General features: G+C 42.3%; 1 protein-coding gene across 3 annotated transcripts in view; it reads right to left on the reverse strand.

Annotated features, from left to right (window-relative positions):
* The window catches only part of rbm27 (RNA binding motif protein 27), a 186,194-nt gene that overhangs the window by 135,803 nt on the left and 37,329 nt on the right, over window positions 1-13,062 (reverse strand). For all 3 annotated transcript variants that reach the window (XM_070878061.1, XM_070878058.1, XM_070878060.1), the window contains exons 3-5: window positions 11,240-11,376; window positions 6,540-6,634; window positions 4,411-4,613 (exon numbers count right to left, since the gene is read on the reverse strand). In XM_070878061.1, the coding sequence (XP_070734162.1) occupies window positions 4,411-4,613; window positions 6,540-6,634; window positions 11,240-11,376 (435 nt within the window). The remainder of the gene's footprint in view (window positions 1-4,410; window positions 4,614-6,539; window positions 6,635-11,239; window positions 11,377-13,062) is intronic.

The following is a 13,062-nucleotide window of genomic DNA, read 5'->3' on the forward strand; positions in this document are numbered from 1 at the left end:
GCTTTCAATAAATCCATGCTGACTTGGACTGATCCTGTCACTGCTTTCCAAATGCGCTGCTATTTCATCTTTAATAATTGATTCCAACATTTTCCCCCAACTACTGATGTCAGGCTAACCAGTCTATAATTACCCGTTTTCTCTCTCCCTCCTTTTTTTAAAAAGTGGCGTTACATTAGCTCCCCTCCAGTCCATAGGAACTGATCCAGAGTCGATAGATTGTTGGAAAATGATCACCAATGCATCCATTATTTCTAGGGCCATTTCCTTAAGTACTCTGGGATGCAAACTATCAAGCCCCAGGGATTTACCAGCCTTCAATCCCATCAATTTCCCTCACACAATTTCCCGCCTAATAAGGATTTCCTTCAGTTCCTCCTTCTCACTAGACCCTCGGTCCCCTAGTACTTCCGGAAGGTTATTTGTGTCTTCCTTCGTGAAGACAGAACCAAAGTATTTGTTCAACTGGTCTGCCATTTCTTTGTTCCCCATTATAAAAGTTCACCTGAATTTGACTGCAAGGGACCTTCGTTTGTCTTCACTAATCTTTTTCTCTTCACATAGCTATAGAAGCGTTTGCAGTCAGTTTTTATGTTCCCAGCAAGCTTCCTCTCATACTCTATTTTCCCCCTCCTAATTAAATCCTTTGTCCTCCTCTGCTGAATTCTAAATTTCTCCCAGTCCTCAGGTTTTCTGCTTTTTCTGGACAATTTACATGCCTCTTCCTTGGATTTACCACTATCCTTAATTTCCCTTGTTAGCCACGGTTAAGCCACCTTCCCAGTTTTATTTTTACTCCAGACAAGGATAATTGTTGAAGTTCATCCATGTGATCTTTAAATGTTTGCCATTGCCTATCCACTGTCAACCCTTTAAGTATCATTTGCCAGTCTATTCTAGCCAATTCACGCCTCATACCATCGAAGTTACCTTTCCTTAAGTTCAGGACCCTAGTCTCTGAATTAACAGTGTCACTCTCCATCTTAATAAAGAATTCTACCATATTATGGTCACTCTTCTCCAGGAGCCTCGCACAAGATTGCTAATTAGTCCTTTCTCATTACACATCACCTAGTCTAGGGTGGCCAGCCTTCTAGTTGGTTCCTCGACATATTGGTCTGGAAAACCATCCCTAATGCACTCCAGGAAATCCTCCTCCACCGTACTGCTACCAGTTTGGTTAGCCCAATCAATATGTAGATTAAAGATTATCATATGCATGATAACTGCTGTACCTTTATTGCACGCATCCCTAATTTCTTGTTTGATGCTGTCCCCAACCTCGGTACTACTGTTTGGGACTTAAAGCCACAACCTTCTGACTCAGAAGCAAGAGTGCTGCCACTGAGCCAAACCTGACACTGTAGAGTACTAGGTACCTGGAGTCTGAATTCCAGCCATAAAAATCAATAGTCAAGTTTGGCTACCTATATTATGCATACTGAGCATAGGCATACAGTACTTCACACAGGATTTACATCCAACTATTATAAAATTAAATCGCACCAAAATTCATAAAATCGATCCAACTGGCATTTCAGTGTAGGAAATTGAAAGATTAATTAAATACAGGGAACACCAGCACAGGAGGATTAGGTGGAGAACACAGAAACTGAGAAAATCTCTCGGTCAGAAAAGATCATAGATCCATTTAGTCTGCATAACTGCAGTCCTAGCAGTGGTAAGTGATGACACTTCTCTTCGAGGTACTTATTCAACTTTACCTCAAAGAGATCCAAGCTACTTGCCTGTACAACATTTTTTGGTAGATCCTTTCCAAAAACCAATAATTTCATACGGTCTGCCCTGAATATGCCTCTATTTAACTTATACTTGTGCCCCTTGTATAAATACATGTTGTTGTTGTAAACCAAATACTCCTAACTGATTCTCAGCATCCTTCAACCTTATTAATTGTATTAACTCCAGCATATTACCCTTTAGTTTTCTCTTCCAAAAACAATTCTCTTACATTTTATTCTCTAGTCCTCTAATTGCTGCCGGAGCTTTTCTCTGCATCTTTTCCAGGTGCAGGCTGATCAACAGTGCCAGGATAACATCCTTCAATCTACACTATTCCTTACTATACACCCCAACATCCCACAAACTTCTTTGACAGTAGCCACACATTATCTTGATTTCTTGATGGATCCCTTTCCTAATTTGCCCGTCAATATTTTCCCCATTGATGGTATCACGACTCTGCTTCTTTTCCATCCGAGTGCATGACTTCAGTTAAAGTAGTACTAAAGCTGTCCCCATCTTCCGCCATATTAACTAACCTATTATTTTGGTGTTTTCATCCTCGTTTTCAAATCCCTCCATGGCGTCGCCCCTACCTTCCTCTAACTTCCTCCAGCCTTACAACCCTCCAAGATCTCTGCACTCCTCTAATTCTGGCCCCTTGCGCATCCCCGATTTTCATCGCACCACTATTGGTAGCCGTACCTTCAGCTATCTCAGCCCGAATCTCTGGAATTCCCTTCCTAAACATCTCTCTTCCTTTAAGATGCTCCTTAAAACTTGAAATAAAGCTACCAACACACTTTTTCAAACGTTGAAGAATACCGACTGGCCCAACAGAGCACTGTGACCCCTTTTGATACATTCCACCACTCAGAACACTTGCTATTTATACAGACCCTCTATTTCCTATTGCTCAGGCACAACTCGATCCGTCTCAGCAAGCTGATGTCTGCTAGTCTTACATAAGAACATAAGAAATAGGAGCCGGAGTAGGCCACCTGGCCTCTTGAGCCTGCTCCTCCATTTAATAAGATCATGGCTGATATGATGTTGGGCTCAGCTCCACTTCCCTGCCCGGCTTCCCATAACCCTTAATTCCCTTATCGCTCAAAAATCTATCTATCTCTGCCTTAAATATATTCAATGACACAGCCTCCACAGCTCTCTGGGGCAGAGAATTCCACAGATTTACAACCCTGAGAGAGAAGAAATTCCTCCTCATCTCAGTTTTAAATGGGCAGCCCCTTATTCTGAGACTATGTCCCCCAGTTTTAGTTTCCCCTTTGAGTGGAAATGTCCTCTCTGCATCCATCCATCTTGTCGAGACGCCTCATTATCTTATGTTTCGATAAGATCACCTCTCATGCTTCTGAACTCCAATGTGTATAGGCCCAACCTATCTTCATAAATCAAACCCCTCATCTCTGGAATCAACCTAGTGAATCTTCTCTGAATAGCCTCCAATGCAAGTATATAATTCCTTAAATACGTAGACCAAAACTGTAGGCAGTACTCTAGGTGTCGCCTCACCAATACCCTGTACAGTTGTAGCAGGACTTCTCTGCTTTTATATTCTATCCCCCTTGCAATAAAAGCCAACATTCCATTTGCCTTCCTGATTACTTGCTGTACCTGCACACTAACTTTTTGTGTTTCGTGCACAAGGACCCCCAAGTCCCTCTGGACTGCAGCACTTAGCAATTTTTCTCCATTTAAATTATAATTTGCTTTTCTATTTTTTCTGCCAAATTGGATAACCTCATATTTTCCCACATTGTACTCCATCTGCCAAATGTTTGCCCTCTCACTTAGCCTGTCTATATCCCTTTGGAGATTTTTTGCATCCTCCTCAAAATTTGTTTTCCCACCCATCTTTGTATCATCAGCAAACTTGGCTACATTACACTTCATCCAAGTCATTAATATAGATTCCCATGTCAAAGCCCATAAAATGTTTTACTAAAATCTAAGTAAACTTCATCTAAATTGGCACCCATCCTTCTATTAAATGTGTCTGGCATGGCTTTCCATGGCGACTTCCATCAATTAGTATGTTTCTTAAAACATTTAGAAATGATAAGACTCCCATATCCATTTTAAAATAATAGCAATACATTTGCTCTTCTCCAGAACCAAAGGGCAAATGAAGAGTTGAATGGGTGATGATGCTCTCTCCTATCCTAGTGTCTCATTCTCTCTGTCCTTCTTCTTCTAGCATCACCTGTTGGGGAGTTTCTTCAGTTCTATGCAAGAGAGAGAGGGAGAGAATTGCAGAGCTTAGGGCCTTTACGTCTTAAAATCTACTTCAGTCACCCATCTAATATTTTCTTCTTTGGTTCGTTGTCAATTTTTGCCTGATTTTGCTCCTGAGAAGTGTCTTGAGGTGTTTTCCTGTGTAAAAGGAGCTAAATAATTCCAAGTTGTTACTAATATCTTGATGGAGCTTTGTCCAACACTGCAATGAGCTCAGAGTGGTAAAAAAACTAGCAATAATCGGGCCCGTATCAGAGAAATCCACCTTCCATTGAATGATTATGAATCAATGCTGAATAAATAGGTTACTCACGACTGCACCGTCCCTCTTCCCACCACCCAAAAATTTTAAGTGCAGAAGGAATAGTTGTAGAGATCTGAAGTCAAAAACTTAAAAGCATGTGAGCTTACCCCTGCTTGTGCTGTTGCTGCGCCCGAGATCTCGAGTCCGGTCTCTACTGCGACTGCGACTTCGACTTGTGCTCTTTGTTGGGCTGTGGCTATAGCTTCTGCCTCTACGGCGGTCATACCGCTCTCGATAAAGATCTCTGGGGTGAGGATATCTCTCAAACTCTCTTCGTCGTCGTTCTTCACGTTTTTTGTCGTCACGAATTCTGAAAAATTGGAAGAATGCGTCATACTTTGCTTGTAATAAAGTTATGGGGCTAGAAATTGGCTTCCTTTGCATCGCCTCCCGGGGGGGGTGATAACACGAAGCTACCAGCTCTGCGATCGGGCAGGGAGAGAGTACCAACGCCCGCGAACGTGTCGTGGAGGTTTGCAGCAGCGGTAACCCTGAGCGCCACAATCTCCTGTGCCCCAGAGATTGTGACATCATCCGGCTGTGCAGTGCCCTGGATCCAAACTTCGGTTCTGTCCCCTGCAGTATCCCCGGGCGTCAACACTGGCAGCTGCAGGAGGCGTTGCAAGGTAGGCTGGCTGCTTGGGCAGCGGTATTTCAAGGAATCGGCAATAAGGCAAGTGAAAACTCTTGCAACAACCCTCTGAGCATTTTGTCCCCCTGCAATTGATCAGCCCTGCACTCTGTTAAGAGTGCTTGGGGTTGATCGCCATGGATTGCAGGTGCCGTCGGCCACCATGGAAGTATATTTAATGCAGAGCTTGCAGCAATAGCCCTTCCCTTTAAGGGAGGGAAAGAGCCTCCGATCCCAGCAGCACTGCACAGGACATTGTATAGTGCTACACTGCTACCGCCCCTTCTGTGTGGTTTAGCACTCCAAGGAAAGTAGTAGCCCTTAACTTTTTGGGGAGCACAAAAATTTCACCGGGCACTACCCAATTCCAGCAGAGGCAAACTTCTGGGTTAGTGCTCCAGGAGGGAGATGGAGCGCTAAACCGGAAGTTTGCCTCTGCTGGAATTGGGTAATGCCTGGCGAAACTTGTGTGCTCCCCAAAAGTTATTGCCCCAAACGGGGCGCTACACAATTCTTCTCCTAGGTCTTTCAGATCAACGTGTTTAAAAATTCCAATCAAACTTTAGGTCTAATTGGATAACTAACATTTGAAACTGCCCAATTAGCTACGATTTATCTTTCCTGCCAAGTTGGAAGTGTTGCAGAGTGCAGGGATCATCCCACATTAATTTCTGGCAAAGTGAACTAAAACAGAAGCAATATTCACAAGTCTCCCACGTAAAGTGCTGAGAAAGGTGGTTGTGGAAATAGTTCAAAAGCAATTAAAATGTACAGATCGGCAAGTAACTATAGGAACAAAAAATACATTTTCAGAAATAACTTGCTTGAAAACACGCTAAGTTTTGTTGCTCACTTATAAAACAATTTCTTCAGTTAAAAACATTTCAGTTACTGTGCATTCAACCCATCATTTCAAGATGCATTCGCATTCAGTATTTGCTAGACAATATTAATCTTGAAATTCGCCTGCAAAATGTTACTGTTGCTATCAGAAAACCATTACTTTGGATGCAAAATCTCTCGTAAGGAAAACTGCCCATTTTCTCCAGAATTACAATCCACTAAGGGAAACTGGAATGTACAGCTATTAAAATGTGCAAATGGTGAGGGTGCAATTTCATTAGCGGGTCATTCGTTTTGGAGAAAAACAGACATTCTTCCATTTTTCAATTACAAGAAGAATTTTATCTCCTTAATGTCTTAATCCAATTTAGATTGTAACATTACAAAAATCAGAAAAGCACTGGAAATGAAATGACTGCCATTACTTGTTTATCATGCTAAGTACATTATGGTCAGATATCCAGAATTCATGAAAAACAACGAAGCGAAGCAATACTTCTCTTGCTTCAGCTTGTAGCTCTGCCATGGCTTTTTGGGAAAATAAGTGCGAAGGGGCATTTTTCCCGAGTCAGCTGCAGCCTCCAAAACAAAAATCAAAAACATTTTGTACTTGTTTCCACGCTCTCTCTATCCAAATTCAGATTAATTACCTGACTGGTCATCACAGCCATCATTTTTGACACAATCAGCTGTATATGTAGTGAAAACAAGTTCAAGTCTGAGCACAGATTTTCAGGAAATAATTTGGGTAAAAGTATGTACCTTGTATCGATTGGTCCCAAAACGGGTTTAAAAGGACTGTGACTTTTCTTCAATAAAGTTTTTCTACCATCTTGGTCATCATCATACAAGGGAACCTAAAATAGCAACGAGGAGTAAAAAAAAAATGAAAAATAAACGTTTATGGCAGTTACAAATTCAGAAAAATATTAGAAGCGGAAAACTCAATGTAACGAGTGCATCTCCCATGACAGCTCAGAGATAAAAAATTTTAAGTGGAACAAGTGCATCTTAGCAGTTAACCCCAGTGAGTACTTCTTCCAAACTTCTCTAGTAGTTGGCCTCTCAGACAGTTCAAACAAGACAGTACAACCCAACAATAATGTTATTATTAAACCTGACATTCAAGTCTGTAACTTCTTTTAAGTTTTCTATATCACTACCTGAAATCTGTTAGTTGTTAGAATTACAAATTTCTTGGATATCCAACGTACCCATCCCCACTGCTTGGACTGTCACATCTCTCACCAAATTGGTCAACAACATTATCAATGAAACACGAGTCAGAAAGTCAGATATAATGCTACAGACATGAAGAAAAGTTCAGCAGATTATTTGCCAAAAAAAACTGTCCATCCATTGGTACAGCATAGCCATATACGACCAGCGATGTCTCCGCAAGATCCTACAAATCCCCTGGGAGGACAGACACACAAACATCAGCGTCCTCGACCAGGCCAACATCCCCAGCATTGAAGCACTGACCACACTTGATCAGCTCCGCTGGCTAGGCCACATAGTTTGCATGCCAGACACGAGACTCCCAAAACAAGTGCTCTACTCGGAACTCGTCCTCGGCAAACGAGCCAAAAGTGGGCAGAGGAAACGACACCCTCAAAGCCTCCCTGATAAAGTGCAACATCCCCATTGACACCTGGGAGACCATGGCCAAAAACCGCCCTAAGTGGAGGAAGTGCATTCGGGAGGGCGCTGAGCTCCTTGAGTATTGTCGCCGAGAGCATGCAGAAATCAAGCGCAGGCAGCGGAAGGAGTGTGCAGCAAACCAGGCTCCCCGCCCACCCTTCTCTTCAACCACTGTCTGTCCCACCTGTGATAGAGACTGTGGTTCTCGTATTGGACTGTACAGCCACCCAAGAACTCATGCTAAGAGTGGAAGCAAGTCTTCCTCGATTCCGAGGGACTGCCTATGATGATGATGACAGCCATATATATATTTGTGGTTTATATGCAAGTGGTAGTGATCAATTTGACAAATAGCACAGATGATCATTCCATCTGACCAGCCATTATAACATTGTTGGTATCCCACAATCTTCAGTTTCCCATGATCTTCACTTTCATTCATAAATTTACCCATGCATAAAACTACTGAAAAAGGACTACCTATTTGCTGTAATTTAATTTTTAAAATGTTGTAATTGTAAAAGCTTTTTAAATGTCTTAAAAAGTTTGCTAATTTGAAATAAAATTTAGAAGAAAAGTTTAAAGGTAGGTAAGCTCCAACAATTGCTCATTATTCCTCATTGAGACTTGATGGGATTGATTTGAGGGAGTTTAAAGTGCAGAGCTAAAATGTGACCAATTTTTGGCATTGTACCCACCTTCTGCAGAATTTCCTGTCAACTGAATTTGATTCATTTATCATGAGTCACTATGTAAACCTGTGAGGGAACATCAGTGGCAGGTCGGGGCCATAAAAGGAGCGGCGAGCGGTAGCCATGGGCAGCGTGGAGGCATGCCACTACAAGGTACAGCGCGAGCTGGTGCAGGAGGGCGATGGCTGTGAAGAGTGGCGTCATCAAGATCCAGGTCGATGATTGGAGCGTGGGCAGATACAGCAGGAGCAGCGAGAAACTGTGGAGGGATGTGATCGGGGCCCAGGGGAGGCGCGAGTTCAGGGCCATGGGCCCAGGGGCAGCACGGACCAGCCCACACAGATACGTGTGCGCACTAGGTCTGTGCAACAGAGCTGGTCTCCAGTTGTCTTGGGTAATGCTTGCCACTGGATCAAATCCTAGCTGACAAGCCCGTGTGGTGGTTGGTGTGCAACGGCTACCCCACGTTAAAAAAATGCACGCACAGGCATCTTCCATCCTTCAGGATGTAGTTCAGGTCCTTCATTGAAACACCTGTGAACTTGTCCTTTTTTTGGCGTGGAAGCAAGTCATCCTTGTTTCGAGGGACCGCCTATGATGATGATATGCAAGATACAGCTACTTTTTATCAATTCTATGCAATAATCTGAGATAGCCAGCAAATGCCAACCACAAGATTAAAAGATAAACAAATGCATAATTTTTTATTCCAGACAAAAATTTTTTTGCAAATTTTCAAAACTTCAGATTTCAGATACAATTGGAGGCGACAACTACATTGAAGAATAAATCCATCCCAAAAGGTATTTGACCAGAATTAATTTCAATGCCACCTCTCACCTGAATTCAGATTGTGTTTATAAGAAAGGTTTTCCTTCTCCCATCTTTTACCCTGATCATCAAAGAGCACATTGCCTCTATTGTGCCTTTGTCACCCCTTATTCACTCACAGTCACAAGCCTTGGACAGCATTATGCAGGTCTGGGATCAACTATTAGCAGTTAAAGACATTAGGGCGACAATCTTATTTATACTAAAAGTGAACTGACTGTACATTCAATGTTCTCTTGGCATTCAATTAGCTCCTTTCCATTGCACAGAGGACTTTCCATTGTAAAGAGAGGACCGAGGGTCAAGCAAGAAGAGGGAACTGAGGGAAATCCTTATTGGTCAGGAAATGGTGTTCGGGAAATTGAAGTGTCTGAAGGCCGATAAATCCCCAGGGCCTGATAGTCTGCATGCCAGAGTACTTAAGGAAGTGGCCCTAGAAATAGTAGATGCATTGGTGGTCAATTTCCAACATTCCATGGACCTCTGGTTCAGTTCCTATGGATTGGAGGGCAGCTAATATAATACCACTTTTTTTTTTTAAAAAGGAGGGTGAGAGAAAACAGGGAATTATAGACCGGTTGGTCTGACATCGGTGGTGGAGAAAATGCTGGAATCAATTAATAAAGAGGTAATAGCAGCGTATTTGGAAAGCAGCGACAGGATCGGTGCAAGTCAGCCTGGATTTATGAAAGGGAAATCATGCTTGACAAATCTTCTGGAGTTTTTTGAGGATGTAACTAGTAGAGTGGATAAGGGAGAACCAGTGGATGTGGTGTATTTGGACTTTGAAAAGGCTTTTGACAAGGTCCCACACAAGAGATTAATGTGCAAAATTAAGATATATGGTATTGGGAGTAATGTATTGACGTGGATAGAGAGCTGGTTGCCAGACAAGAAGCAAAGAGTAGGAATGAACGGGTCCTTTTCAGAATGGCAGGCAGTGACTAGTGGGGTGCCGCAGGGTTCAGTGCTGGGACCCCAGCTATTTACAATATACATTAATGATTTAGACAAAGGAATTTAATGTAATATCTCCAAGTTTGCAGATGACACTAAGCTGGGTGGCAGTGCGAGCTGCAAGGAGGATGCTAGGAGGATGCAGGGGGACTTGGACAGGTTAGGTGAGTGGGCAAGTGCATGGCAGATGCAGTATAATGTGGATAAATGTGAGGTTATCCACTTTGGTGGCAAAAACAGGAAGGCAGATTATCTGAATGGTGACAGATTAGTAAAAGGAGAGCTGCAACGAGACCTGGGTGTCATGGTACATCAGTCATTGAAGGTAGGCATGCAGGTACAGCAGGCAGTAAAGAAAGCAAATGACATGCTGGCCTTCATTGCGAGGGGATTTGAGTATAGGAGCAAGGAGGTCTGACTGCAGTTGTACAGGGCCTTGGTGAGACCACACCTTGAGTATTGTGTGCAGTTTTGGTCTCCTAATCTGAGGAAGGGCATTCTTGCTATTGAGGGAGTGCAGCAATGGTTCACCAGACTGATTCCCGGGATGGCAGGACTGACATAGGAGACTGGATCAAATAGGCTTATATTCACTGGAATTTAGAAGAAAGAGAGGGGATCTCATAGAAACATATAAACTTCTGACGGGATTGGACAGGTTAGATGCGGGAAGAATGTTCCCGATGATGGGGAAGTCCAAAACCAGGGGACACAGTCTAAGGATAAGGGGTAAGCCATTTAGGACCGGGATGAGGAGAAACTTCTTCACTCAGAGAATTGTGAACCTGTGGAATTCTCCACCACAGAAAGTTGTTGAGGCCAGTTCGTTAGATATATTCAAAAGGGAGTTAGATGTGACCCTTACGGCTAAAGGGATCAAAGGGTATGGAGAGAAAGCAGGAATGGGGTTGCATGATCAGCCATGATCATAATGAATGGTGGTGCAGGCTCAAAGGACCAAATGGCCTACTCCTGCACCTACTTTCTATGTTTCTATGTTTAAAAAAAAACTTGTTCTTGAGATGTGGGTAACACTGGCAAGGCAGTATTTATTGCCCATCCAGAGTTACCCCCAAGAAAATTAAACGTTAACCAGGTAATGTGGGACTGGAGTCACTTGTAGGTCGGAGTAGGTAGGGATGGCAGGTCCGTCTTCCAAAGGACATTCGTTAACCAGTGCTTTTAACGACAATCTAGAAGCTTTCATGTAACAACTCACAAATTACCAGATTTATTGAACTGATGATCTCGGAGTTGCTCGGTCAGTACCATGGTCGCTCGGCTAGCCATACCCTACTTCAATAAATTTCTCACAAAAGCAGACATGTTGTTACTCACTTCTTTCTTGTCCTCCCTCTCTTGCCATGTAGGCTGCATGTCCTGCTTCAATGTCTCCTGTACAAGCAATTCTGGTCGTGGCACGTAGTTCTTTGTGCTTAAAGCATCAAAAAGTTTGTCCACAAAACCAACAGTTTCTGTCAAAATAATTACAAAACTAATGATGAGAAATGCAGCCGAGTGAAATCAAAATGTTAAAAAAGAATTTCACAAAAATAACTGGTTTATAATTTAATTCCCAAGTGCACCCCACATATGAACATGCACAACTTTCACACAGGACTTGGTTATTTATACATACAAAGACTCCCTTACAAACCACCATTAACCACAACTCTCAAAACACAGTCATGTATGCAAACCATTTCAGCCAAATCCACTATCACATGGAGCAAAAGATTTTCAGCATCCGCAGTATCTTGTTTTTGCCAAAGGACACTGTTGGCCTTTTATAGAAAGAAAACTTCCCATTTGTAGTCTATCTTCTACAGATTTTCATGAAAAGATGGTTTAGTTATAGTCCTTTCTGAAAAAATGAGCCACAACTTAGACTCAACAAAAAAAAGTTAATTCAAAAAAATATTTTTGGGTACTTAACGAATTTATATTCCAAATACCCATTTACCTTAAAAAGAAACATTGTTGGGAGGACAAAGATGAAAGAGAATAGAGAGAGCAAAAACCTAGAGGAAGGCTCACCCTCTACTTCCCTCAGAAGTTTAACAGTGACGGAGTAAAAGCCCCAGTAACAATCCAGACTCATCATGATGCGGGAGAATACAAGATAATGTTAAGGTAAATGCAAAATACTGCAGTGCGGGAAATATGAAATAGATGCTGAAAATGCTGAGCAAGTCAGGCAGCATCTGTGGAGAGAGAGAAACAAAGTTAACGTTTCAGGTCGAAGATCTTTTATCAGAACTGGAAGCCGAGTATTCCCAAACAATGCTAATGGTTCACTTCACATTAGTTATGAGTCATAGCTTGAACCGTGGGCAGCAGAATCCCCAGGTACCTATACCTGCATCAACTGTATCTTATTTGGCCAATTCTCTCAAATACCAATGGTCCCTTGCTACACACAGAGAAGAGAGAACAGTTGCCAGATAAAAGAATCAGAAGGTCTCAAGACTTGAAGAAAATATGTACAATTACCCACTCTTTCACTTGAAATGTTTACAATATGTGAAAGGAAGAGCATTACAACACTACAAATGCCTTAGACTACTGGTGAAGTATTTTTGAAATTAGAATGTGGAAAATGTAACAACATACAGACAGCATTAATGATGTAGTATCTAGTTACCAAATTAATAAATACATTTACAGTTCAAACTTGCTTCCCAATTACAGATACAACGTCTGAAATCCGGAATGCTCGGGACGGAGTCCATTCTAGTTTTGGGTTTTTCCCGGATTTCAAACAAGAACATCAATAGTCTGAAATCCGGAATCTTCGACCAAATTTGCCTCAAAAAAAGTGCGGTTTTCGGACAATAATTCCGGTTTCCAGATGACTCCATCAGCTATGCGCAAAATGTCCGGTTTTCCGACAATTCCGATTTTCGGAGTTCCGGATTTGGGACGTTGTACCTGTACTGGCCCAGATTTTCCAGAAGATCGTTGGGACCTTTAACTGGTGCAAAAGAAAGAGGAAATTATGGAGCGAGTGCCTTGCGCCATCACTTATGATGCTCCATATTTTTCTGCGACTTGCTTCCCCATTACCCCGCGTTGATAAGAGTTGGAATCTCATTTTCATAGCCCCATCCCCCACTGAAACAATGGTGATTGTAATTTTTCTAAGTTCTCATTATTGGGAA

The sequence above is a fragment of the Pristiophorus japonicus genome, chromosome 4, assembly GCF_044704955.1.
Source record: "Pristiophorus japonicus isolate sPriJap1 chromosome 4, sPriJap1.hap1, whole genome shotgun sequence".
Classification (NCBI taxonomy): Eukaryota; Metazoa; Chordata; class Chondrichthyes; family Pristiophoridae; genus Pristiophorus; species Pristiophorus japonicus.